The 25,055-nt window shown below is 51.2% G+C and overlaps 3 protein-coding genes across 3 annotated transcripts; 1 reads left to right on the forward strand and 2 right to left on the reverse strand.

Moving 5' to 3' along the window:
- Positions 1–4,292: 4,292 nt before the first annotated feature.
- Positions 4,293–7,033, reverse strand: LOC112900657 (wall-associated receptor kinase 5-like). Its single transcript, XM_025969492.1, has 3 exons — positions 6,024–7,033; positions 5,746–5,916; positions 4,293–5,591 (listed from the first exon to the last, which is right to left on the reverse strand). The coding sequence occupies exons 1-3, from the start codon at positions 6,961–6,963 to the stop codon at positions 4,408–4,410; spliced, it is 2,295 nt and encodes a 764-aa protein (XP_025825277.1). The 5' UTR covers positions 6,964–7,033; the 3' UTR covers positions 4,293–4,407.
- Positions 7,034–9,046: 2,013 nt separating this feature from the next.
- On the reverse strand, positions 9,047–10,373 carry LOC112878785 (transcription factor MYB30-like). The gene is made up of 2 exons (XM_025943000.1): positions 9,908–10,373; positions 9,047–9,679 (listed from the first exon to the last, which is right to left on the reverse strand). The coding sequence occupies exons 1-2, from the start codon at positions 10,168–10,170 to the stop codon at positions 9,193–9,195; spliced, it is 750 nt and encodes a 249-aa protein (XP_025798785.1). The 5' UTR covers positions 10,171–10,373; the 3' UTR covers positions 9,047–9,192.
- A 7,854-nt stretch (positions 10,374–18,227) lies between these two features.
- LOC112875703 (pentatricopeptide repeat-containing protein At4g18840-like) lies at positions 18,228–20,142 on the forward strand. The gene has a single exon (XM_025939648.1). The coding sequence runs from the start codon at positions 18,228–18,230 to the stop codon at positions 19,704–19,706; it is 1,479 nt and encodes a 492-aa protein (XP_025795433.1). The 3' UTR covers positions 19,707–20,142.
- Positions 20,143–25,055: the final 4,913 nt, after the last annotated feature.

The following is a 25,055-nucleotide window of genomic DNA, read 5'->3' on the forward strand; positions in this document are numbered from 1 at the left end:
ATGAGGATAAAATTCTAAAGGAAAAAAGAGTACAACCCAACCCTTTTAGCAATCTTCGAGCATCAAGCTCTTTAATCTACAAAATGCAAATAAAAAATGCATTTGTTACTTGAACAAGCTTCGAATTGAAGAACAAGGGTGGAGGAGCTTACATTTATGATTTCTTCAAGCTCCTTGTTCTACATGTTGTGTTGCTGCCTCGCATGAGCTTGCTCCCAGTCCTTGATCAGACTCAACCTCTCCACATGAGCTGGAGTTAGGCTTCAACGCCAGTCATCAAGCAACCAGCCACTCTAACTAAAAACAGACTCGGAAAAAATTGTACATTCATGATATCCTTAGCTAAAATAGATAAAACAGGGTAAGATTCTTTATGATCATGCCACCAGTTAAGAATACGAAAGGATGCATCATATTGGTTAAACGAATCATTATTCAAATAAGCTGATAACTCAGAAACAGCAGCTGAAATTGTAGGCCTAGAACTAGCAGAATTTGGTGCAGCAAAAGAACCAGGTGCACCATGAAAAATTAGATCCCAAACTGCCGGGTCATCACCTGGTGCAGCAGTAGACTGTGTAGGCCTTTACAACCTTAAAGCACCAAATTTTGAATCATACTTTACAAACAGGTTAGCTAACTTATTTCTAACATCATTGTAATAAGTAGAGTAATTATGATTGAGCAACTTAGAAAGTACTTGCAAAGCACTATTAAGACCACTAAGTTTAGCTCTAGAATCCAAAATAAAAGCAAAAGAGTACAGCATTAGGATATTTCGCCAATATTTCAAGAATTTAGATTTCATAGGAACAATCACATCTCTAAGCAGGTTATCATTTTCATATTGATTCAAGTGATTAGCAACTGCAATAATAGCATGCATCATCAATGGAGCAGTTGGATAGTAAATACCAGAAATTGAAACTTTAGACTTGTAAAATTGTTTAAGGAATTTGAGAATGTGTTCAGCAATATACGAATGGTCCTGTGTGAGCAACGTACCACTACCACCTTTATAGTTTGTGTGGATAAAAACAGAGAAGGTGTCCTTATATGGCATAAGGTGCTTGAGCATTAGGTAGGATGAGTTCCACCTAATGTTCATATCCAAACCAAACTTACGGGGACGAACCCCAGCAGCCAAGAAATATGATTTAAAAGAAGCAATGCGCTGGTTAAAAGAATTAAGAAAGGAAATGGTTGTTCTAAAATCCTTCAAATATGTGTCCAATCGTTTCAGACCAGATTTAACAATAAGATTAATAATATGGCATGCACAACGCTGATGCAACAAAGAAGAGCCAACATATGATGACAAAGATGGAGTTAATTCATCCATAGCAGATGCATTAGCAGAAGCATTGTCAAGTGTAACAGATAGCACTTTGGATGTCAACTCATAGTCAGCAAGCACAAGTGAAATTCTCTCAGCAGTGTTAACTCCAGAATGAGAGCAATCAATCAATCTAAAACCAATTATCTTTTTCTCTAACTCCCAATCAGTAGAAACAAAATGCACAACCACACTAAGATAGTCTTCCTTAGCATTGTCACTCCATATATCAGATGTTAAACACACAAGATGCTTGAGACAATAAAGATTTAACTTCAGCAACTTTGGTAATAAAATAAGCATCAAGATCAGAAGTTGTAGTAGTCCTAGACACACATACAAATCTAGGATTATGAGCGTTCCTTATGTAGTCCTCAAATTTAACAGAACCACCAGGACTCAAAGGCAAATCTAGCCTAGCAATCAAACGACATAATTCAGTTTTTGCTACTGTAGGGTTATACTCAAAGTGTGCCACACGGCCATCAGGAGCAAAATGCAAATTTATTTGACTAGTAGCAGTAGCAACTTGTTGCTTACTTAAACAAGACCTAACATGCCTTCCCAAATGACTGGTACCTATGCTAGATCTAGCGGTTAATATTTTATTATAGAATTTGCATTTGGCGCTATACCTCACAGTCTTACCATTGACGTCCTTATCGAGCGGGTCCAAGTACCGCCAAACATCCGATGTCAACGTTCTCTGCCTCTTGCTGGTGCCATTAGGTTGGGTGCTCACGGTGCGCGGGGTAGGGCTCCCGATCGGCGTCGAGTCTGGCTGCGTGCCAGGGCTACCACCAAACAGGGGGTCGCCGTCGTCGCCAACATCGTCTTCATCGTCCCCGACACACCCACAGGCCCGAAGATCGTCGTTGATGGAGCTGGAACCAGAGCCAGATCCGGCCATGGCGTGCGGTGGAGGAGGAATTGAGGGTGTGGCCAAGGTGGGGGTGCGGCCGACAGGAGGTGTCGGCGCGGCGGAGGGGTTCTGTTCACCGCGCAGGATCTGGGTGATGCGGCACCACGGCAGAGGAGCGCCGGACGTGGTGTTCAAAGCCCGGCGGCCGGCGACGTGCAGTGTGGCGGAGAGGTTGGGGTCGCCCGACGGAGGAGGTTGGGGTCCACCGGCGCCCGACGGAGGAGGTGGCGGCTCCTCGCAGGGCGGGCGGCGCCTTGCGGAGGGGTGATTAGTGGTCGCCACCGTGGCGCCGATGTCTTGAGCTTCGTCTTCAATGGGTGGCGGCGACGGGGCGGACGGGAGCCGGGCGGTACTGCGGCAGCCGGCGGCAGTAGGGTTAGGGTTTGAAGTGGGACTCGGGACAGGATCGCGAGGAATCGGGGTCGGGGGCAGTGGGACTGGGACTGGGAGTGGGAGCCGGGGAGTCGGAGCCGAGTAGGCGACTAAGGCGAGTAGTTAAACAGGCCAAACAGGCCGTGCCCGGCCCGTGCCTGTGCACCGCGGGCCACCCAGGCCGAGCGCCGTGCCGCACGGGCCGTTCCTAAAAGGACCGTGCCGAAGAAGCCCGACGGGCCTGCGGCCAGGCCCAAGCACGACCCTGGACATGCTCCGGGCCAGCCCGGGCAAGATTAAGGCCATGCCGGGCCATGCTCGTGTCAGGCCAAAATGGCTGGGCCGCGGGCCGGCCCGTTTGCACCGGGCCAAAGGTTCTCGTATAGGCACGGCGGCATGCACCACCAGGGAGATCCGCATGCACGTCGGCGGCAAGACGACGGGACGGCGAGACCCGCCCACGTCTGGACCACGTGCGGTTGCCTGCGCCTCCTCTCCCCCACCCCCACGGCCCATGCACTGGCGCGCGTCTTTCAGGTCCGCTCGCCGTCGCAGGAGCAGCTTGCGTTGAAGAAGCCCCCCACCAGCCCGGAGGCCCCATGCATGGCGACTGTCCCAGCGGCGGCGGTCGCGGACGGGGCCCGGGCCGGCGCTGGGGCGCGCGCGGGTACTGTCGGCAAAGCCTGTCACGGTCCGATTGGTTTAGGTGGTCGTTTCGTTTCGCCGCGAGAGGGCCAGGAAAAGGACCGGGACCAGCTCCGCCCAGCCAACGGAATTCGCATGTAAAACTACTTGGTGCTTTTGGACGACCAGTGGACCAGCCACCCACAACGTGTCCTCATCCTAGGACATGCAAATCCGATCTTGTATGGATTAGTATAGTTCCATACACATTTGTACTGTCAAAGGAGGGTTGCCTTCAAGCTGAGCGCGATCAGATCAAAGCCAGACTGCAGACTCGGTGATCTTGTTGCCTCCAACCAAGCTGTTCTTCACTCTCAGTCTGTTTTAGTTCTCAACATCAAGAAGACTCCCGCCCCTATCAATGTGCTGGTCATTCAAGCAAAAAAAAATGTGCTGGCTTTGCTCATGTTCTTAACAATGATGCTCAGGTCAGGATGGGGTGTGCCGTTCTTTCTTTCCTAGGCCTGTGACACTATGCCCAAGACATATTCGCAAAACTGCTATGATGCTGCGCACTACGGCCCATATGCCATGTTAAGTCCAAAAAGAGAGCTGTGCTCTCTTGCTTGAAGCCGAGTTCCGCACTTTGAAGCATGGTGATCCTCTTCGATCACCGATTATATCTGTCATATGCATCATGAAGACTATGTCCAATTCGCTCCCTAATTATCGTGATCCTGTTGGTGACCGTACCCTTGTGCTCTCTATACTTTGTGGTCTCAATAAACAATATGAGCACGCTTACGTAGTGCGTTCAGTTGGTATTATACTTCGTCTGTCTCAGAATATATCTACATTTAATTTTTTCTAAAGTCAAATTTTTTTAACTTTGACCAAAGGTAGAAAATATTATATACTATATAGTTGGTTTCACAATAAATCTACCAATATAAATTTTATATTATTAAACTCTATGATTACTGTGGTATTTATAGTTAAAATTAAAAATGTTTGATATTGAAAAAGTCTAAACGTAGCTATATTTTTCAGGACAGAGGGAGTTTTCTATAGATTTGGTCAAATTTAAAGTTTAACTTAGACCAAAACTAAAACGCCGTACACTTCTAGAATGAAAGGAGGAAAATTTGTACCACTAACGTGGAGACCTAATTCCAACATACGCCGTATCAGTAAAACTGATATTCCGAGGGCTACTAAGCTCGATTTCGGATGCCGTGCTGGGCGATCCACCGAGCAGTGCCAGAATCTCCTCGGAGTTCTGCCGTCCCCAGGGGTGCTGGGCCATCCTGCTCAGCCTGGCGAGCTCCTCCGCGACCTGCCTCATCGACGGCCTCCTGTCGCTGGCCATCTCCAGGCACTGCTTCGCGAGCTCCGCGACCTGCTCGAGCAGCTCGAGGCCGTGCTCTCCCTTCACCTGCTCGTCCAGTATCTCCCCGAGCCGGCCCTCGCCCAGCACCAGGAGGAACTGCGACGAGAGGTACTTCTCCTCCTCCAGCTCCTCCAGGTTGAGCGCCTTCCGGCACGTCAGGAGCTCCAGCAGCACGACGCCGAAGCTGTACACGTCGCTCTTGTCCGTCAGCTTGCACGTCCGCATGTACTCGGGGTCCAGGTACCCGCAGGTCCCCTGCACAAGCGTCACGAGCTGCGCCTCGTCCGTGGGCGCCACCGTCGAGGCCCCGAAGTCGGAGACCTTGGCGGTGTAGTCCTCCTCGAGGAGGATGTTGGAGGTCTTGACGTCGCCGTGGATGATGGGGGGCGACGCCCAGGAGTGCAGGTACGCGAGCGCCTCGGCGGTCTGGTGCGCGATCCGGAGGCGGAGCGAGAACGGGATGCGCGGGTGCTCGCCGCGGCGGCCGTGGATGAGCCGGTACAGGGTGCCGTTCGGGATGTACTTGTACACCAGCATCGGGACCTCCACCTCGAGGCAGCAGCCGTAGAGCTTGACGACGTTGCGGTGGTTGATCTGCGACAGGATGAGCATCTCCTTGCCGAACTCCTTCTTCTGGCGCTCGCTGGCGAGCCGGCACTTCTTGATCGCTACGGCCTCGCCGTCCTTGGTGGTGCCCCGGTACACGGTGCCGTTGGCGCCCTTGCCGATGACGTTGCGCTCGTCGAACCTGTTGGTCGCCACCTCGAGCTCCTCCTGCGTGAAGAGCGTGAAGGACAGGCCCTGCTGCGACTTCATCTCCTCGAACAGCAGCAGGCCGCCGTGCTGCTTGAAGTACTCGCTCTTGATCTTGGCCAGCCGCCTCTTCTCGTGGACCATGTAGAGGCAGGTCGCCGTGATGATCAGCACGACGACGCCGCTGGTGACACCTTCGGAAACAGACGGAAATAATTAAACACGAAATGGTTGGTGAAAATGTTGCGCAAAAAGACTGGCCATTTCCTTTCATCATCTGCGGTGGTTGGATTGAATCCTCTGTTTAGCTTGAGACGATCAAGAGGATGGAGACTAGCTTGTGCTTACCAATGGCGATCTGCCATCCAATTTGGGACTTATTGTCCTCGCACGTCCCATTGTAGGCGTTGCCCGTCGTCTTGTCGGGGCACGCGCAGTAGAATGATCCAACAGTGTTGACGCAAGTGCCAGGAACAGAACACGGGTACCTGAATCTTGCGTCTTCACACTCGTTAACATCTGCAAAGGCAGATAGAAAAAAAAAAGGAACGTTAGCCACACTGGTACACTTGGCAGCGACGAAGACATGGTGGGAGGAAGAGAGAGAGGCAGAGAGCGCTCGTCACCTTGGCAGCCGTTGAGCAGGTAGGGGTTGCCGTCGTATCCGGCGGAGCAGTTGCAGAGGTAGCCCCGGCCCTTGCCGTACTTGGAGTCGACGCACTCGCTGTTGGCGCTGACGCAGGCGTACGCCGACGCGTTCCGCCTGGCCTGCTGGCACGTCTTGTTCCCGATGGCCCAGTCGAGCACGAGCGGCACCTGGCCGCCGTTCTCGGCGACGAATGCGTCGGTGGTGACGTACCTGGCGCGGAAGTCGAAGGCGGCGGCCTCGACGAGCACGGCGTAGCTGCAGCGGCTGAAGCCGGCGATCCCGGAGGTGTTGAACTTCTCCTCGAAGGAGACCTGGTAGCCGTTGAGGCCGCCAGGGATGGCGGTCTGGCAGCATCCGACGCCGGCGCAGGAGCCGTCGGCCAGCCGCCCCACGCCGGGGCACATGGCCATGCACCCCGTCATGTAGCGGGACGTGTCGATGGTGTCGTTGAGCGAGCGGATGTAGGCGAGCGAGTTGCAGCCGACGACGGTGAACCGATTCTGCGCGTCGTTGATGCGGAAGTTGGTGATGGACATGTTGTACCACCAGTTGCTCTGGCCGTTCATCGCCCGCGTCGTGGCGTTGTAGCACCAGGGGTTGATGATGCTGTAGATCCGGAGCTGGCCGAGGCGCACCGACATGTCCAGCACCTCGATCTGGTAGTTGTACAGCCGGGGCCGCCCGCCGCCCGCGGTGCGGTTGCAGGTGAGCACGAACGTCCAGTCCCCCGTCTCGAGGTGGCACCCGGGGCCGACGCCGAATGGGTACGGGATCTCGATGTCGCCGCACCGCCGCAGGCACGACGCGCGCGGCTGCATCGCCGCCGCCGCCGAAGTCGCCGGACGCGCCGTGAGGACTAGAACGGTGGCGAGCAAAGCAAGAACCATGTCTCTTGCGGCGGCGTGATTAGGTGGCATGGCCGGGGCGGGAGGCTGTCAATTAGCCTGCGGTGATTAGGTTGCCCGATCATGTGGACTAATCGAGAGGCTTTAATCAGGCGCCGCGCTGGGGTTAATTTGAATAGATCAGACGCAAATGCTTTCGGTCTCACGCAGCCACGGATTGACCTCACCGCACGACACCGGCAGGTCCGTGGGAACTTGGGAAATTTCAAAGGAGCCGCTTTCCTTTTCTGATGTGGCGTTGCGGTGGTTGATGCGCGTTGATCTTCAGGCTCAAGATATACATATATGAGACTATGAATGGGGGCATCGACAGCGATTGATCGGTCTCTCGATCCAGTAACTGTTCATCGTTCATCTCCGTTTGACGTATGAACAGAATAATACCACGTATTTCTGAAACATTCTAGGACGAAAGCAATAGTAGTACCATCCTATTCACAGGTGTCTTTCGAAGCTTAGTCAAAATATCACAATGAAAAAACTTAAGTAAATTACAAATTTGGAGGCAATTAGTCAAAACTATAATTTGGAATTTGGAACGGAGAGAGTATCGCGTGGATGTGTGTGTGAGATGCTCACAATGCCCATATCTGCACCCCTTAGAACGTGAGGGCAATTGATCGTGATTGCGTTCATGTTCATTTGTCTTAAGTTTCATGATCACGAGGCCATTAGTCAAAACTGTAAGTCGGAGGAAGGCCAATTCATCATCAGCAGCGTAGTAACTAGTCAGTCGCAGCTAGCGTCTGAACATGATAGCCCGACTTGATCCATCAACACTTCCCTCACATGTCTCCGATCTACCGCACACCACCCGCCCCCGGCTGCTACTTCGAAAGCGTTTTGACTACGACCCCTGCGGATTTTAGATCCGGAATTCACTGAGCCCGACAGGGACGTCCAAGCAACAACCTGTGAATTCGACGTGTAAAAAACGGTTGCCCGGGAAACTCTGCTGCCCCTGCAGCTCTAGACGACTCTTACTAGCCTGTCAAAATAGGGTTGTTCTCCGGGGGAAGAAGCTGAAGGAAGTTGCACCGGCACGCCACCGTGTACCACTGTCGCCGTCGTCTGGTCTGGAGCCAAGCAGAGCATCACTTATCCTGAAATCCAAGGCCATCAGGTGTCAGGCGACGACAGTTTCTTGAGGCACACGTCGGCGCTCCCGTCAGGCGCCGTGACGTCCTCGGTGTCTGACTTGTCTGTGTGTATCCTGGGCTAGCAGCTCAGCAACTCTGACGTGGGAACCTCCAGGTCCTGGTCGCTGTAAAGGAAAAAAAATGAAAACAGCCATAGATCAGCCGTTCCCAATTCGACCTTGCGATTGGGAGAAGAAGATGGGGAAAGCGGCAGGGGCGGAAATAAAACTGGGCCGGAAGCCCTTGGGACCCCGTACCAGCCCAGAGAGGAAGCCGCGCGCGGCCCGTAACAGCCAAGCTTGTGAGATGAAAGGGCTTAGGCCCATTTTCAGTAGGGGTCGAATTTGGTGCGATAACTTGTAGTGGGCCAAAACAGGCTGCAATGGGCAGGGCGACTGGAAGCCCAGTCGGGCAAAGCATCAGGTGTAGCTGAACCAAATCTGAAATCTGCGCCTGATCTTATCGTCTTTTGGGGACGTAGAAACTTCAGCCCAGCGATCGCTTCATTAGCCTTTTGGGCGAGCATGATCGCTTCATTAGTCTTTTGGGCGAGCATGTGGAAGCATCCTGTCATGATAATAATGTTCTGAATGAATTTAATTATGAGCTGGCTGGCCCCAGCTGTCACTGACCCAAAAAGGGTGGAGGGATTTAAGAAGGCTTCACATCCCTGGCCCCGCATGTCAGTCAGAGCCTCATCAGACGAAGAGGAGGAGAAATGTCTTCCTCAAGCTGGCGACGGCTCTCAGAGGATGGATGCGCAGGCCTGTCGGCCAGGCTCCCGGCGACGGCTGCTGGGTGACTCGGAGGCGGCGGCTACACTGGTCGACAGCGAAAACCGAGAGGGTTGTAAGGTGATGGGGATCGAAGTTGGGCAGTTTTTGTGGTCCTGAAGCCAACGGACGGGTGACCGACAAAATCAACAAAAAAATAATGCGCGCAAGTGAACACCGCCATGATCATCAAGCAATTGCTTTTCGCTTCCCAATCTTTCAGTTGGATATACACCCACCAAAACGGAGCAGGACAAAGATTCAAAGAATTGTGAGGCAAAGAATATGATCAGCCGGTCGAGCTATGAACCATCTAGATAGCATGCCGCCTAAATCTGGGGCAGATTATTCTGCATGTCGCTGGCCTGCATGAACAGCTTGAGCCAGAAGTCCATCTCGTCGTTGGCCGCCGGCGCGGCGGGGGAGTCCTCCCTCTCCATCCCGGAAGAATGATCGGAGCTGTCCACCGCCATCGCCAGCGTCTCGGACCAGAAGCTGTCCTCGATCTGGTAGTCCTCCTCCGAGGTGAAGCTGTCCGCGTTGTTGTCCAGCGACGAGGCCGCCGAGTAGTCGGTGGAGGAGGTGGTCGACGTGGAGAGCGACTGCTCCGGCGACACGGGCACGGTGCTGCTGGTCGGGCCGTCGAGCACCACGACCTCCGCATCAGCCTGCTGCTGCTTCCTGGGCTTGCGCTTGGGCGCCGCCTGCTGCTGGCTGGCAGGCTTGGGCTCGAGGCGCTTCTTGAGGTGCGTGTGCCAGACGTTCTTGATCTCGTTGTCGGTCCTCCCCGGCAGCCTGGCAGCGATTGCCGACCATCTGAGACCATACAAAATGAGCTGTTCGTCAGTGCGCGTGTTCTTTAATTCCGCCATAATTTATGGGACAAGTGGCCGATTGGGGCGTGCATGTTGCATATCGTTTGGTTCTTTCCAGTGACTGGATCAACTCGACCCCATCACCAAGAAGAGGAGAGGACCAGTCTATCTTAAGGCCGGGAAGGGATGGTCGATGCATGGAGATCATCAAGTGAATTAGAGTAAGCACCTGTTGCCGAGCATGTGGTGGAGGTGGATGATGGCGTCCTCCTCCTCGCGGGTGAAGTTGCCGCGCTTGATGTCCGGGCGCAGGTAGTTGATCCAGCGGAGGCGGCAGCTCTTGCCGCAGCGCAGCAGGCCCGCCTGCTTGGGCAGCGCGCGCCAGTTGCTGTGGCCGTGGCGCTCGATGTGCGCCACCAGGATCCTGTCCTCCTCCGGCGTCCAGGGGCCCCTCTTCAGCCCCATCTTCTCGCAGCAGGGAGCGCGCCCCATCTCTCTCCGCCGGCCGGCCGTTAACGTCCGAGACCGCGTCCGATTGCTCGCTGGCTACCTTTGCCGCGGGTCCTGGGCTCCTGACGAGGCGAAGGCGGAGGCGACCGAGCCGAGGAAGCTCGCTTGCTGTGTGAGCTCGCTCGGGGGCTTTGGCTCTCGGCGGAGCGCGGGTGGTTGCTGCGAGGTGGACTGGAAGGAGGGCCGGACGGGGCTATTGGACTGGAAGGAGGGCCGGACGGGGCTATTTATACTTCCCCGGAGTCGAGGCGACAGCGACCGGGATCACGCTCCAGCGCTCGGGATAAAAAAAAAAGGGGGAAACCCAAACGTGGTCAAAGCAGGCAGCTTCCCCGAAGGGGGAGGTTTCGGGGGCGCGAGCGCGACAGAGCGAGCAGGAGCAGGGAATAGGATGAGTTTAAGATAAAGTTTGAATTCGTTCATTTTTTATCGGTTTGCTTTTGGATGGAGTACGCGATTCGTCGTTGCTTCTGTCGTTTTTTATGCCTCCGTTTGTTTGTATACGTTGTACGTTTTGCTGCTTTTCGTACCCTCCCGCGTGTCGGCTTAAAGTATGGGGAACGGATTAGCATGTGTTTCCTGTGCTATGATGGTATGATATGTATCTTAAAAAGTTATCCGTTATTTAGCTACGCTTCAACAAACTAGTCAAATCAGATTTTCTATATTCAAATCCCTCCATGTCGGTTCGTTTTCTCGGACGGCGTTCCCGAACTACAAAGATTGCCGGTGATCAAGGGGCATACCACATTGTTTAGCAAGTCGAGGCACACGTGGTGACGGACAAAGGATGGCCGGAGCTCGCCGGAGATGAGGTAGAACGTAGTAGGCTGTCGGCGTGACCGCGGCGGCGCACCGGCGGCGAAGCGCATTCCTCGCCAAACGAGCTGCGAACGCAGAGAGTTAGTGGAAGCACCATGATCTACTTATCGAGGTGAACCTATTTTGGTTATTGGTTGGTCCCGTTTTGAGAGTTGTATGAGGGCTCACCGTGCTGCTAGGGCGGCGCCATGGCCGCCGGTGAGGGAGCTCCATTGCGCATCCTTTCCAGTGGTGCGCGGCCAGCTGGTGGTGGGATTCGGTGGAGGTCCTCATGGGCTAGCTGTGGTTGCGAGGAATCGGGTTTTGGTGGGCGAGCTGGGAAGAATCGGAAAGGGGCGGCGAGCTTTGTTCCGAGCTGGCAATGGTGAGAGAGGCGGCGATTCGCCGGCACACGGCTCCTCCGATGGGGACTTAGCGCAGGAGGGTGGGAGAGGCGTGCGCTGAGCGAGATGGCGAGGCGGACTGGCTCGCGATCTTTGACGAGCGAGGGGGGCTGGATGCCAAGTCCGATGGCAAGGGGACGACGATGCCGAGCCTATTGGATGACGATTTTACCGTTCTTTTTTTTTACCGATTCTATCTGGGATAAAGAGCCTGTTGGAGTTACTTTTTAGCAACTTGATGGCCGAGATAACACAATAAGGTGAAACTAACCTATTCACAATGAGATCTTTTTTTTCTCTCTCTGTGACTTTATATCACGCCTAATACTCTGTTTGCGTCACTTCTGTGTCCTATATGTGCTAACTGGCTGACGGCCATGTGTAGTGTAGTAATACATATAAGGGGAGCTTATTGACCCTTCTAACACAGCCCATCACATAAGGAGCTATCATCCAAGTGTGATTTAATTTTTATTTTTTAAAAACAAACTGCTATATTGGACATAGTTCTGGTCGTCAAACTTAGTTCTATAATAATAGCAATGCTCTTATCGTCAAATTCTGATAAATTCAGTGGTTCACGTACATGTGAACTCACGGATTTTTCACCGCACACATTCACACCTTTATTTATTTATTTCCAGAGGAAACTCTAGCATGCAATTGGCACAATTTTTTATAGTGTTTCAGTTACAAAGAAACTATATTTACCTCGCTATGGTAGACCTGGTGTTTGTGTTAGCACACTATACTATCTAGCAGGCAACTACGCTATTAGGGTCTATTTGGATCCATCAGCTAATTGACAGATGGCTAATTTTAACTTTTGGATCCAAACGGACCAGCTAATACGCAGCTGAAGCCTTTCTGACTAGCTAAATAGCAACTATCCAATTAACTAGTTTAACCCAGCTAATTCCAACGTGAGCTATATTAATTTGTTTCTACTTGGTGTCGCTTCTATTAATTATAAGAAAGCTGCGGATATTGGAGAAAGAAAAATCCAGTATCCGGATGACAACCAAAATTCTATCAACAACAATAATCACTTTGAAAAACGGATACGGTACGGTGCCTCTAACACTAGAGATATACACAGAGGCTCATGACGACCAAAATCACTTTGAAAAACGGATCTATTTTTTTGACTATTGGGTACTAAAGACACTGTTATTCTGTGATTATGCTCACACTGTCAGATGGCAAGAACTTTAGACCATTTCCTCACGTTGCCCTTTATCCGGAGGACTAAATAAAGACAAAACCTATCATCAGCAATAATCAACGAGATCGTCAGTGGGGCTGTTTGAACGGGCCGTAACTTTTACACAGTCTGTGTGCTCCGTAGTGCTCGCTCCAACACTCCGGATAATACAGGCTAACCCCAAAAGGCATCGGAGTCAGACTTCCCCCTTTCTCCATGGGGAAAACCGTACCATTTCGCACGACGACGGTGTCATCGCTACAACCTTCTTTTTTTTTCTCTTTCAATTCCCTTCAGATTCAGAGAAGAAGAAGATGTCATAGCGGAACTCGATCAGCGCACCGCGTCGTTATCTTGCTTTGATAGTCGAGACGCATGCATGCGCTTTATCCCTAACCCCTCCGGGACAGCGAACGGCTGGGTCGCCGCCGGTGCGATTTGATCGCGATGCGTAGACGACTTTTCCCATCGGCTTGCTCTCGGCGGAGACCTGCACGACCATCAAGTGGAAATTTTGGACGCGGTCGGGCGGTCAGTTCGATCGATTGATCTGGTCCCCGGCGAGTCGCGGCGGGGGCGAATGGGCGCGCTTCGCTTCCGGCGCGTCGCCGTCACCGCACGCCGTCGACGAGCGAGAGCGCCGGCCGGGGACCTTACAGCTCGTTTGATTGGTTGAGAGGACTAAGCTCTAGCAGCAGGCTACACGACTTGGTGTGTGATGTACAGCAGAATATATTTTTAAACAATTATCATACATTTTCAGCTGTGACACGGATCGACTTGTTCGTAATATTTCTTTGTAGACGATTTCAATGTTACGGCGCAGCTACGTACCGTCACGCAATGCGACACGCGGTATGATGATTGATGATGAACAGAGAACAGGTATGAAAATACAAGTTGGAGTTGATGTCTTCATGTCTTGGCTTTGCCGGTGATGAAGTGGCGCTCAAGCCTCAAAGTGTGACCAGGGCCGAGCTCTCTTGGGCTTTTCTTTTAACTGGAGTGGGTAACAGCTGCACTAACACAGACAACCCAGTTGCTGCTCGGTAACAATTGCTAAGTAATTAACCGACGGTTTGGCTAGTTCAGAGGCGTGTAAAAATTGCACACTTTCTCAGGTTGGGGAATTTGCGTGATGAATTACTGTGCTAGGTTGATTTAACGGACGATCAATGTAGACGAGAAAATAAAGCATGCAGTCAGATCAATGTAGACGAGAAGCCATCAAAGTTTATGGTCAAATTTTGTTACAAAAGGGTTTGTGGTCAAATATACTGTGCACCGGCTACAATTTCAGAAGCTAGCGTAGAAGAAGTTGGAGACTTTCAGGCACAGGCATGCGTAGCCTAGAGGAATTACTGTTCCAGGTTGATTCAGAAGAACAAATCAGAGAAATCATGCAACAAATAAAAGAGAAAACAAATAGACGAAGCCATCAAAGCAACAAATCAGAAACACAAATTTTCTTTTTTAACAAAAAAAGCGTGTGTTTGTGGTCAAACAAACTGTCTAGCACACCTTGAATCCTTGCTTAACAATCACCATCGTCGTTTTTCTGACGCACGAGGTAAACCTTACCCTAAGAAACCTCCTAGCTTAGATAGAGGCAGCGAGAACGCATCAGCGTATCTCACTGTCTGAAAACGACACACCACGAGCTCGACCCGAGCTCTGCAACACGACGGCAATAATGGAGAGAGAGCGAAGCCGTCGGCGACCCGACTGCATCCAATCCGGAGCAGTGATTTCAGTGCCTACAACTACAAGTAAGCGATGGCATCGCGTCTTGATCGACCGCGCATGCACCTACAGGTTCAGGATGAGGTTGCGACCTATGGGCGAGGCACGAGAGATGAGCGTCCCTGTCAGCCGGGGCGACGGAGTCGGCGATGGGCGCCGGAGCAAGATGAGAAGTTTCTTGCGGCGATTGGTCGCCGAACAGTGGAGCAGCAGCGGCGGTGGCCGGCGTTGATGATTTCTGGGTCAATATTTGGCCGAGATGAGATGGACGCTGGCTGCTGGCTGGGGTGCCGCTGCAACAGCAAAGGGCCTGGCACTGGCAGGCATCTTTGGCTACTGTGTTTCACCTGGCCATCTGCCTACTCATGGATAGGAGTACTGAGCATTAAACTAGTTCAGTTGTCCATGTGCTTGTATTCGTTTCAACGCATTTGAAAATCGGCACGGATTGAAAACCAAGCTAGGTGAATTGAACTAGCTAGCGGCCATTCTTCTCTGTGCATGGCAAATCAAATCCGAAAGTATGGAACTTTTCACGTATGGTTTGAATTCTGAAGAAGAACTTTCCTTGGACGCAGCACATGCTCAGCGATCGCTACAGTTTGACCAGATTCAGGACGGTACGGTTACAGTGCCGCGGTTGTACTCTACTGCGTGCAGGCCGGCAGCAGCCTCCGCGGTCAGACTGTCAACGGGCCCTCGTGCGCGGGCCCACCGAGTCAAGCCTGCTGGGCTGGGTACGACGCCTTCTGGTTGGCGGGTGCTCGCTCGCTCGCTCGCTCGTTCCTGCCACTTGCCGATGCCGCTGTGCGGACTTCGACTGTGTGCGCGACTGCGTGCAAGTTCACACTCGCGAGTGTTGAAAACGAAAATGGTCGCGCAGTCCCTTTCTTCCTCGACGACATTTCGCCGTTCGGACCACTTTCCTGGGATGTTTCGACGAGAAGTGAGAGGAGATTTTTTTTTTCTCCTTTTGAATTTGTATTGTTATTAGGCCCCTCTGTATTTACGGCTTTTTGTAAAGCTAAGTACTCCAGAATCGTAAGATAAAGTTATAATTATATGGTGCATTGGTACTTAGACGCATGTATATTACATTTTTGGCAATTTGTTAGATACGCTGGAGCACTACTTTGGCCACACGCACTAAAAGTGCCATGCATGCGCACACTAACTAACAATCATAACATATAGGCCCATTTTGATCCTTTCTCTATTCACGTAAAGATACACACACACACACGGTTGGTTGGGGGCAAAAAAAAAAAAAGAAAAAAAAAACTAGCTGACTACTTTAAAGGATGGCCAAAGCTTATGACCTCGTGTTTTTGTCTTCTGAACAATCAAATAGTTTATCTGCAAAAGGTAATTAAATGCTACATTGCATATCAACTCGCATGCTAGTTGTACACATGGTTCGTGGTGGTACAAGTGCACAGCTCATTAAAGACAAAAGCTTGATGCTAACAAAACTAATGCATTAGCAGGACAAGACACAGGTCCACGCAGAATACGTACTCGAGCGCTTCGGCTCTTTTTCTACTCGTCGCTGGCTTCTTGGCGTCACCAAGTTGATCGCGTGAAACTACCAGGATCTTTCCTCATGCGATCTATAACTGTGAGTGATTAGTGGGGGCCGGTGCTTCTATAAGCTCCCCGTCGCTAATCATGCCTGGAGGGGGTTCAATTTATAATCTCGAGGCGCCATGCAAAGTCACAGATGGGAGAGCCTCGTGCGCGGACTGACTGAACTCGCGGTAAACTAGCTTTAAGCCGGCATCATTGCATCTTGACCGGTAATCGGAGTAACTGGCGTGGAGCGTAATCCAAAGCGATGTAGGAAAAAGACGTAGCGTGAGTACACATGTGCGTTACGTGTGCTGAGTACAGACCAGTCCACGAAACTAGGATGAGACTCCGCTAGGATTAGATGGCAAGTAAACGAAAGCACAACTATGTGCGGAGAGGAGCACGTGGATTCACACTAGGGATTCAAAGGTCAGGGATCACTCTGTTTTCTTTTTCCGAAAGAATGGCAAAAGCTTTTGCTTTGTTGTAATATTATAATAAAGAAGGGAAACCAGGCTAAAAAAACGTACAGCTAGGGTCCTAGGGAGGTAAATAAATAGTAGGTTAATTTAGACTAGGTGAGTAATTTAGATATGTTTAATTTGGATTATTTTTTTTGAAGGGGGGTATATATTATTGGGGTTACTTTAGACTATTTTCATAATGTCATATGTGTTTTTTTAATGGTAAATGTACAAATGGGCTATAAAATTTCATTCAAATGTATGCGTTTAGTTTTTGGGAACTTATCTAATGCTATTATTGCTAGAGCCTACCAAAATGATGATGCACTTATTTCCATCAAAATTTCTAAGATTTATCTCTTTTTTTTAAAAAAAAAGACATTTCGTGAGGGTTAATGTGGCAGCTCCAAGAGAAACATTTATCTTTTTTTAGCATGTCTCGTGAGGATTAACTCGGGTTTTTATTTTCGTCTTTTCTTCCTTTCTGCAAACCATGCATATGTAAGAACCGGCGGTGCTGCGTGTTGCCGTCAACAGCTCGTCATCTCGCCGTCATCGGTCGTCATGGAGTCAAGTGTATCATGCCGCTGCGTTCCTGGTTTTCTGCGTTTCCAAGTGAAAAGCAGGCGAGTGCCAAAATCTACCTAGCTTTCCGACAATTAGGATCTCTCTGCTGACCTTGGTGTCAAAAAGGAGAAGAGTTTGATGCAACGAGATGGGAGGCAGGATCTAGCTTTACCTCCCGTTCCAAAGGTACCAGGAGATGGACAGGTCCTCCACTAGCAAATGGATAGCAGAAAACTGGAGCTGCCAAGGCTCCATCGTCGTTTCGTTAGTGCACGGCTTCTTTTCCAGCGTAGTAATGATCTTTCAACTAGGCGAGTCCAGTGCATGCTTGCATGAGTTTAGGTACGCAGCATGAGGATTAAACGAAGTGGTAAGGCGACAGGCTACGGCGTGGCGGACGAAGGAATCCACCTCAGCTCGAAAAGACTGCAAGGTGGGGGGCTGTGGAAACGCATACAACGATGTTACTCTGGGTTCGGAGTGGTCTTGTGACGATGTTACAAATTTTTGCTGGTTGCTTGATGGCGTGGTCAAAAGATAGGCATGCATGATTTACCTTTTTTTGATTGAAGTAGAAGGGAACTATCTGTTCGGTGATGGCATTTTCAGGTTATTTCCGGTTTTGTGGCGCTCTTGTTCCTGCTCTGTTGCGTGAGCCATGTGACAATGTCAATGCTCGAAGGAGGTTCGCTCGGAATCAACTTATTTTGGTTTCATAGGCAAATGAACTCATTGTCATCTTTAGTACAGTATTTTGTACTGCATGCACTCTGTTCCGTGTAGGCGGCATTTATCTCTATTTTGTCTTAAACTAGCAAATATGCCCGTGCGTTACTACGGCCAAAGATTAATGCATATATACTTCTACATTATTGCTTGTTGTTTGTTTTAGAAATAGTAGAGATAGAGATGAGAATTCCGAATAGGATTCGGATTGACGGATCTGAGGAATCATCGTTTGCTTTAGAAATAATAGAGATAGAGATAAAATGCCTCAACCAGTCAATTAAAGTAGGCCCATTTTATAATGAAAAGGAAAATAAAAAAATTGAAAACAAAAATAAGCGAGATCTACATTTTGAACTGAGCCCACGAGCCCTCTAACGAGACTTTATTCAGGCCCAAGATGCGGAGGACGACCACTTCTCTCTAGGAGCCGAAGCCGAAACCATTTCTCTTCACTTTCTGAATTAAGTCCACGAGCCCATTAGCTGAGACATCCTTCCGGCCCCAACACTTCTCTATGACTCGCCCCCTCCTACAGTTTTACTAATCTTTCCATGGGCCATGGGGAGCGGCATCCTCAACGCGCGGCCCTCTTCCTGGCTCGCAGCCGTGGCCGCCGCCGCCGCCAAGCCGGCCAGCTTCCCCAGCGTACACGCCGTCCTCCTGACCTCTGGCCACCTCTCCTCCCGCGCCTCCGTCAACTCTCTCCTTCGCGCCGCCCCCTTCCCCTCCGCCTGCGCGCTTCTCCTCCGCCTTTTGCTCCTCCACCGCCTCCTGCCCGACAACATCTCCCTCTCTTTCTCCCTCCACTCCTGCACCCGCGTCCCCAGCCACCCGATCACCAGCCTCCTCCATTCCCTCGCCGTCAGGCTTGGTCACTCTCGCGACGTCTATGTGGTCAATGCCGCCGTCTCCTCCTACTTCACCGCCTCCGATGTCGCCTCCGCCGACCGGCTCTTCGCTGAGATCTCCAACGATGTCGCCGACGTTGTTACCTGGACCACCATGGTCACCGGGCACGCCAGCGCCGGTAGTCTTGGGCGGGCGAGGAGTTTCTTCGATGCAATGCCCGAGAGGAACGTTGTTTCTTGGAACGCGATGCTGGGCGCGTACGCTCGCGCCGGGATGCTGTCCGAGGTGCGGAAGCTGTTCGATGCAATGCCCAACAGGAACGCTGCCACTTGGAGCTCTATGATCACTGGGCTCGTGCACTCCGGGCACTGCGAGGAGGCGTTGAGGGTGTTCAGTGATATGGTCAGTAGTGGTGTCGTGCCTAACGAGGCCGCGCTGGTGAGCGCTGTCTCTGCATGCGCGCAACTGCGGTCAGTGGAGCACGGCGCGTGGGTGCACGCGTATGCAGAGCGGGAGCTGCATGGGGCCATGAGCATCATCCTTGCCACCGCGATCATAGACATGTATGGAAAATGTGGGAGCATCTGCAATGCTGTCAGGGTGTTTGCTGCAATGCCCGTGAGAAACATATACTCCTGGAACTCAATGATCGCTGGGCTTGCAATGAATGGTGGCGAGAGGCAGGCCTTGTCGCTCTTATGGAAGATGCAGATGGCCGGTGTTCGACCAAATGACATAACTTTTATTGGGTTGCTGAGTGCTTGCAGCCACTCGGGCCTCGTCAATGAGGGCCGCAGGTTGTTTGACAGTATGATTGAAGACTTTGGAATACAACCAGTCCCAGAGCATTATGGTCTTATGGTCGATTTACTTGGCCGGTCCGGTCGTGTTAGGGAGGCAATATATTTCGTCAAGAGTATGCCTGTGGAACCTCACCCTGGCTTATGGGGTGCGCTAGCTAGTGCCTGCAAGATGCATGGAGAGGTGGAGCTTGGTGAGGAGGTTGCTAAGAAGCTCATTGAACTGGAGCCTCGGCATGGCAGCCGGTACATTCTCCTGTCAAATCTTTATGGCTCTGCGAATAGATGGGATGACATGGCCACTGTGCGCAAGCTCCTCAAACGCCGAAAGGTCCCCAAGGGAACTGGCAACACTGTGGTTGGAAATGACATCCAGCATACAGAATGATTGAATACAGTAGTCCACTCTTGATAAGGATTTATGACTGCTTCGTACTGGTAAGGGTATTGAGACTTTGAACTGGTTGGGCAGAGGAGCAACATGAACTCCACCACCTAGTGGAGATTGATGCTGAAACAGAAATCCTGACAGAGGATATATATATGTCAACATATGCCTAATGCTTTCTTGCTCGTGTTGAACTGGATTTAGTACTTGCACATACAGGGAGCACAACAGCAAAATCCTGGCAAGAAGTGCAGGTTAGTGCTTGAAAAATGAACTCAATGGGCAGAAACTCAAGAATTTTTATGATTAAAGTAACAATTTTGTAGCATGAACAGTATGTTAGGTGATTCAGGTTCATGGAAGGATTCTTCTACTAGTTACCGAGCCTTGTTTTTTGTAGCATATTGATTAAAAGTGCAGTTCAATCATACTCACTGAAATGGTGTTTCTGTCAGATGCACAAGTTCACTTTATACTATATATCCTCAAGAAGAATTTGCACTTGCACTACACTTGTCTTTTAACTTTCTGAGTTTCAAGCTAATGCTTTTCGATTTCCCTTTTGTATTTATCGGTTTTTGGCTTATATTGCATCTGGTGTTTAGCATGTATAGTATATGTAGCACTACCGGTGCCTGGGAGATAATTATCCGTTCGTATTGTCGTATCAAAATCATTGTGTGAACTGTGAATTTGTAAGAAATTAATCCCTGAAGCGGCCAGAATGCCAGCATCATTGCGATGTCCTGAGATCAATCCATACTTGAAGTTGCTGGAATTGATGTGTCATTGACGGTAATAAACTTATAGTGTGAGTTGCACAATTAGATGTTTAAGGAGTTAGCGTCAGTTGCATTCCTGATCCTGATATTTTCCTGTCGGAAGAACAGTGCTGGACGGAAAGGTTCTACTGAATTTGCCAACCTTCTGGGTTTCCATCAGGCAAGCAAGCTTCTCACAGCAGCATGTTCGACTGCACATCTGCAGATTTTGATGTTAGGTAAGGTGCAAACTGGTAGTATCTCAATTATTCATATTTGCTTTGTAATTGTATGATGTTTTCAACACCCAGAATGCCGTATCACTGTATCAGGTAACATGGGGGAAATGCTTCTGTGGTAGACGAAGAGAACTAGTAATCTGTGTTGCAAGTTTGCAACCCATATCTGGTGCAAGATTGGTGCCAAAAATATGGCAAGGCTGACACACTTTGTATTCAGTTATTCCACTGCTGGACCATCAAGCAAATTAGCCCGCCAATGGTGACCCAGCCGGGCACCAAGCAAGACGGTTTCTGCCCATCGCCATCGACGAGGGAACACATGATAGCAGTTCTAGCCAAGTGGGCCGTTATATGGGCGCGGATCCGGCACTGTTGTTGCATGCATTTTTCTCGTCGACGATCCAGTTTTTCAGGGGCGAGCGTCTGAAAAAGGCCGACCAGGAGGGCCTTTCAGAGGTGAGTAGGCCTTTCAGAGCTGGGTCAGTGCGATTGGGAGCCCGCCCCTTCCATACCGGTGGGTCGTCGTCAGTGAGGAGTCTGAGGAGGTACCACTTAACCACTGGATTGTCTTGGTTCATTCTGGAGATGCGCAAGTCTTGTGAAGGGATCGAGAACGACGGCACATGCCGTGTACGCGCCCAGCTCTCCGACTCCAACTCCAAGCGGCCGCCGTAGACGACACCAGTGGATGTGGAACGGAGCGCCAGCGCGGACGGACTCGTGCACCCTGCCCCTTGGCAGCAGATGCGCGTGAGGCTCGGAGCTCGCGACGTGTTCGACCAGGCAAAGCAAACGATCGAGTGCGCAGCAGCGACCACGCCCGCACCGGACAAAACGGATAGATCAGGCTCCGCCACTGGCCGGTGGCCGGGACGGGATCACCGGAGGGTGGAGGAGGGCGCCGGTGCGGTCAGCGTCCGGGTCGGATCGGATGGCTGCGCGTCGACCGCGCGGCGGCAGCTCGCCGAAGTTGCCGAGCCGCTCCCCTGGCCCTGGGAGACGTGGCGAACTGGCAGCGGGGCGTCGTGGACTGGGTCGATCGCGTGGTGACAATCTCGTCGAATGAAACTTCCGGAGCGCTTGGAGCGGCCAACACGACGCGCAGCCGGCAGCCTGTCCGGAAGAGTTACCGGTTGGACGGCGCGCGGTTTTTTCTTGCCTGCCTGAAGCGTGCTGCTGCAAGCATGGACGGCAAAAAAGAAAAGAAAAAAAAAAGGTTCTTGCTTAGCGAGGTGGCAAGGTTACTGGTTACCAATGAAAGGTTATTAAACTAGTCTGATGTAGTACTCGGCAGATCTGCTTATGTGATACGAAGACCACGCAGCTTAATTAATTGATCAGTTCCGTGGCGATGGCCGATGGCGTTCTAGGCAACGACCAGGCCAATTATTCAACGGAAGGAAATTGAACCGTACCCATCATTTCGTCACCTGATGAGAATCATGGATTCCAACGAATTGAATTCCGATAGGCACAGGCGCCGTTCTCACGTTACATAGGCCCCCCGTAGACTCGACGCAGACGTACGGGGCATCATCCCAGGACCTTTAGGGGCATACATCTTGCTCATCAGAGATTCAGAGTCGCTACATGATTAAGACCGGAACGCGACCGTCTGCAATGATAATCGCAACACCCCCGTGCCAAACCCTGCACGCGAGGTGACGCCCCGGCCACTCCGCTTCGTCAAAGGATTCCACAACTTGTTTCCTTTTTTTTTCCCTACACGATGAACTTGTTTCTTGTTCGCTGCATCCTTGGATAGATAGTGTTCCAGCACGTGCACTCCTTTAGCAAGGCTCGTAGGTTTGCAGCCCGCTAGGCCGCTATGCGTGCCTTTTGTCAAAGCCTGAAAGCTGCGAGTGACCAGAGAGCACGACGGTGCTCCCGTCAAATTCAAAGCTTTCCCCTGGGTCTCCGAACAAGATGGCAGCCCTGGTTTGAATTCCGGAGCCAAATCCTGACCCCCGAGAGAGAGAGGAGAAACGGAGTAATCGTGGGCATCTTCGCGCTTCGCGCGCGAGAGGCCACGCCGGGGAGGGCGTCACGTGTGACGCCAGCTGGAGCGGCAGGTCAGGGTGATACGTTGAAACCCCGGGACTAATCAAAAATAAGCCGCCCCGCACGGCATGCGGCGCGCAGTGTATAATATAAGATTATCACTCGCTTATCAAGCTTTACCCGGTCGACGTTTCTTTCAAACTTGCACAGCTGGGACGACGGAGAAGTGCAGCGTTGGCTTGCATGCATCGATACGCACACGAGTACCAGCGCGTGTTTTGTTTCTTGATGACGGTTTTTTCTTTCTCTCCTTGCATGTTTTTCTTTCTTCTTGCCCCAGTTAACCGCAAATGTGTGCCTCCTCCCATAGATGACGCCAGAGATGCAAAGATATCAATGGCAGGTTTCTTGTACAAGGTGGACGAATCTTCCTAGTTCGATATTCTTGTCGATTTTTAGCTAAATATTAAATACCACGGACGTTAGCACAAAAATACAGGGAGCATCTACATCTGCCAGCTGCGTGCACAAGTGCCAAACAGAAAAGCAGAACTAAACTAAGCCCCAACCACACATACAAAACCGTACTTGCAAGCCTGCTCGGCGATGGTTTGCCCATTCTCCGATGGAGCCAAAGCTAAAATCATTTGTTACGAGATGCTGCCGAGGAATCTTGCAGCAGAAACCGCCGTGCCTTTCCAAAACCTCGCGGCTCAAAACCGCAGGAGCAACACCTGCAGAGCGAAACAGCTCCTCTAGCTAGCTCTTTTAGAATCCAGATTAAACTGGAAGCGGAAAGGGAACCAAACGCTGCGCCGAATCATGCACGGAACATGCATGGCTTGCCGTAAAACAAATCACGATGCCGCAGCTACAAATCCAAGTCGAGGCACGAAAAACTTGGACTGGGCAGGAGGCTCCCGCTCTGGCAGAGCGCTCCTCCTCCACGGCTCCGCCCCGCTCCACGAATAACCAAACCAACCGCACCCCGCCGCGCGGGCCGCGAAACCGGAGCCGGCGGCCACGCACGCGCGTACGGGGCGGCCTGCGCTCCACGGTCGAGGGGGCGTTACAGGGACGCTGCGGTTTGGCGGGGCGCGGGGGCGCGGCTGCTTATCACTCGTTGGCCCGCGCTCCCCGGCGGTTGCGGGCCCACCGCGGAGCGGGGTGGTGGAGGTGGTGGTGGCTGCGGGGCTGGGAGGGCCAACGGAATTGGAAACCCGTCTGCGTCGAGGTGGCAGCCATGCGGTGGTGGTAGTCTTGATTGATGGAGAGGGGCTGCGGATCGGACGAGGATCAAGTGGCTGATAAACAGGCTCGCTTTTTTGTTAGCGGAGAACAGTGTCTTCAGCTACCTAATCGGGCTGTTTCCAGCTATGAAGGACCAGTAAAAAAGCTACCAGCTCCTGGGCTCCTCCGGTCCATGTCCATAGGATATCCCTATCCTCAGGAGGGCGCGATATTTGTTCAGAAGCCATGCTATTTTGTTAGTACTTAAATTTTCAAGAAAATTATAGAAAAAAGAAAAAAATAGCAGCCTAGTATAGGTGTAAGCACTCATCGCAACGCTACTTATGCTGGAAAAGAATCAGCAGGAGAAGTGGAGATGGGCTGCTTTTAGCTGGGGTGTGAATGCATTTCCACGCATCGCAGTGATGTTTGGTTTGGTTTGGTTTTCCTTGACGGAACCATCTTTTTGTGAATCAGACGGCACCAGCTGTTTGGAAACCCCCCGATTACTTTGCGTTATCCGAACTTATGGGGACGCATAATTGGTGGTAGTGGTTGCCCACGCATCAGAGGGCACTGGTTGCCCCCTGATTTAAGCATCAGCACACTCGATAGCCTCTCCATTAACGAAAGCAGCCCCACGATCAAAATCATGCGGCTGCTAGTGACAAGGGACGTTTCGCTATGGAAACAATCACGTATTTAATTATTTTCGTGCACATAATACTATTTTCTCGTACATAGTACTTGCGATATTATCATTATTTTTTCAGGCTATAAACAAACAGAAGAGAGAGAGAAAAATCTACATGCAAAATCTACTGCTAGTTTTTTTTTTGAAGTAATCTACTGCTAGTGGCACGGATTTTTTTCAGGCTATGAACAAACCACCTCGGTCCAAACTTACCATTTGCCCCCAAGAGCACGCACTCCAAAGCAAACGCTCTTGAGCGTAATTCCCATCCTACCCCCGTTTCGGAATATGCCAGACGCCGAGAGCCCGAGATGCAGGTCATCTTGTACGTACAAACTTCTTTTTTCTTGTCGAGACCAGGTCATCCTGTACACAAAAAGGAAAATTCCTCCCGTAGACCAGGAAGTACTCCGTTTAGGAA

The sequence above is a fragment of the Panicum hallii genome, chromosome 1 (genome assembly GCF_002211085.1).
Source record: "Panicum hallii strain FIL2 chromosome 1, PHallii_v3.1, whole genome shotgun sequence".
Taxonomy (NCBI): Eukaryota; Viridiplantae; Streptophyta; class Magnoliopsida; order Poales; family Poaceae; genus Panicum; species Panicum hallii.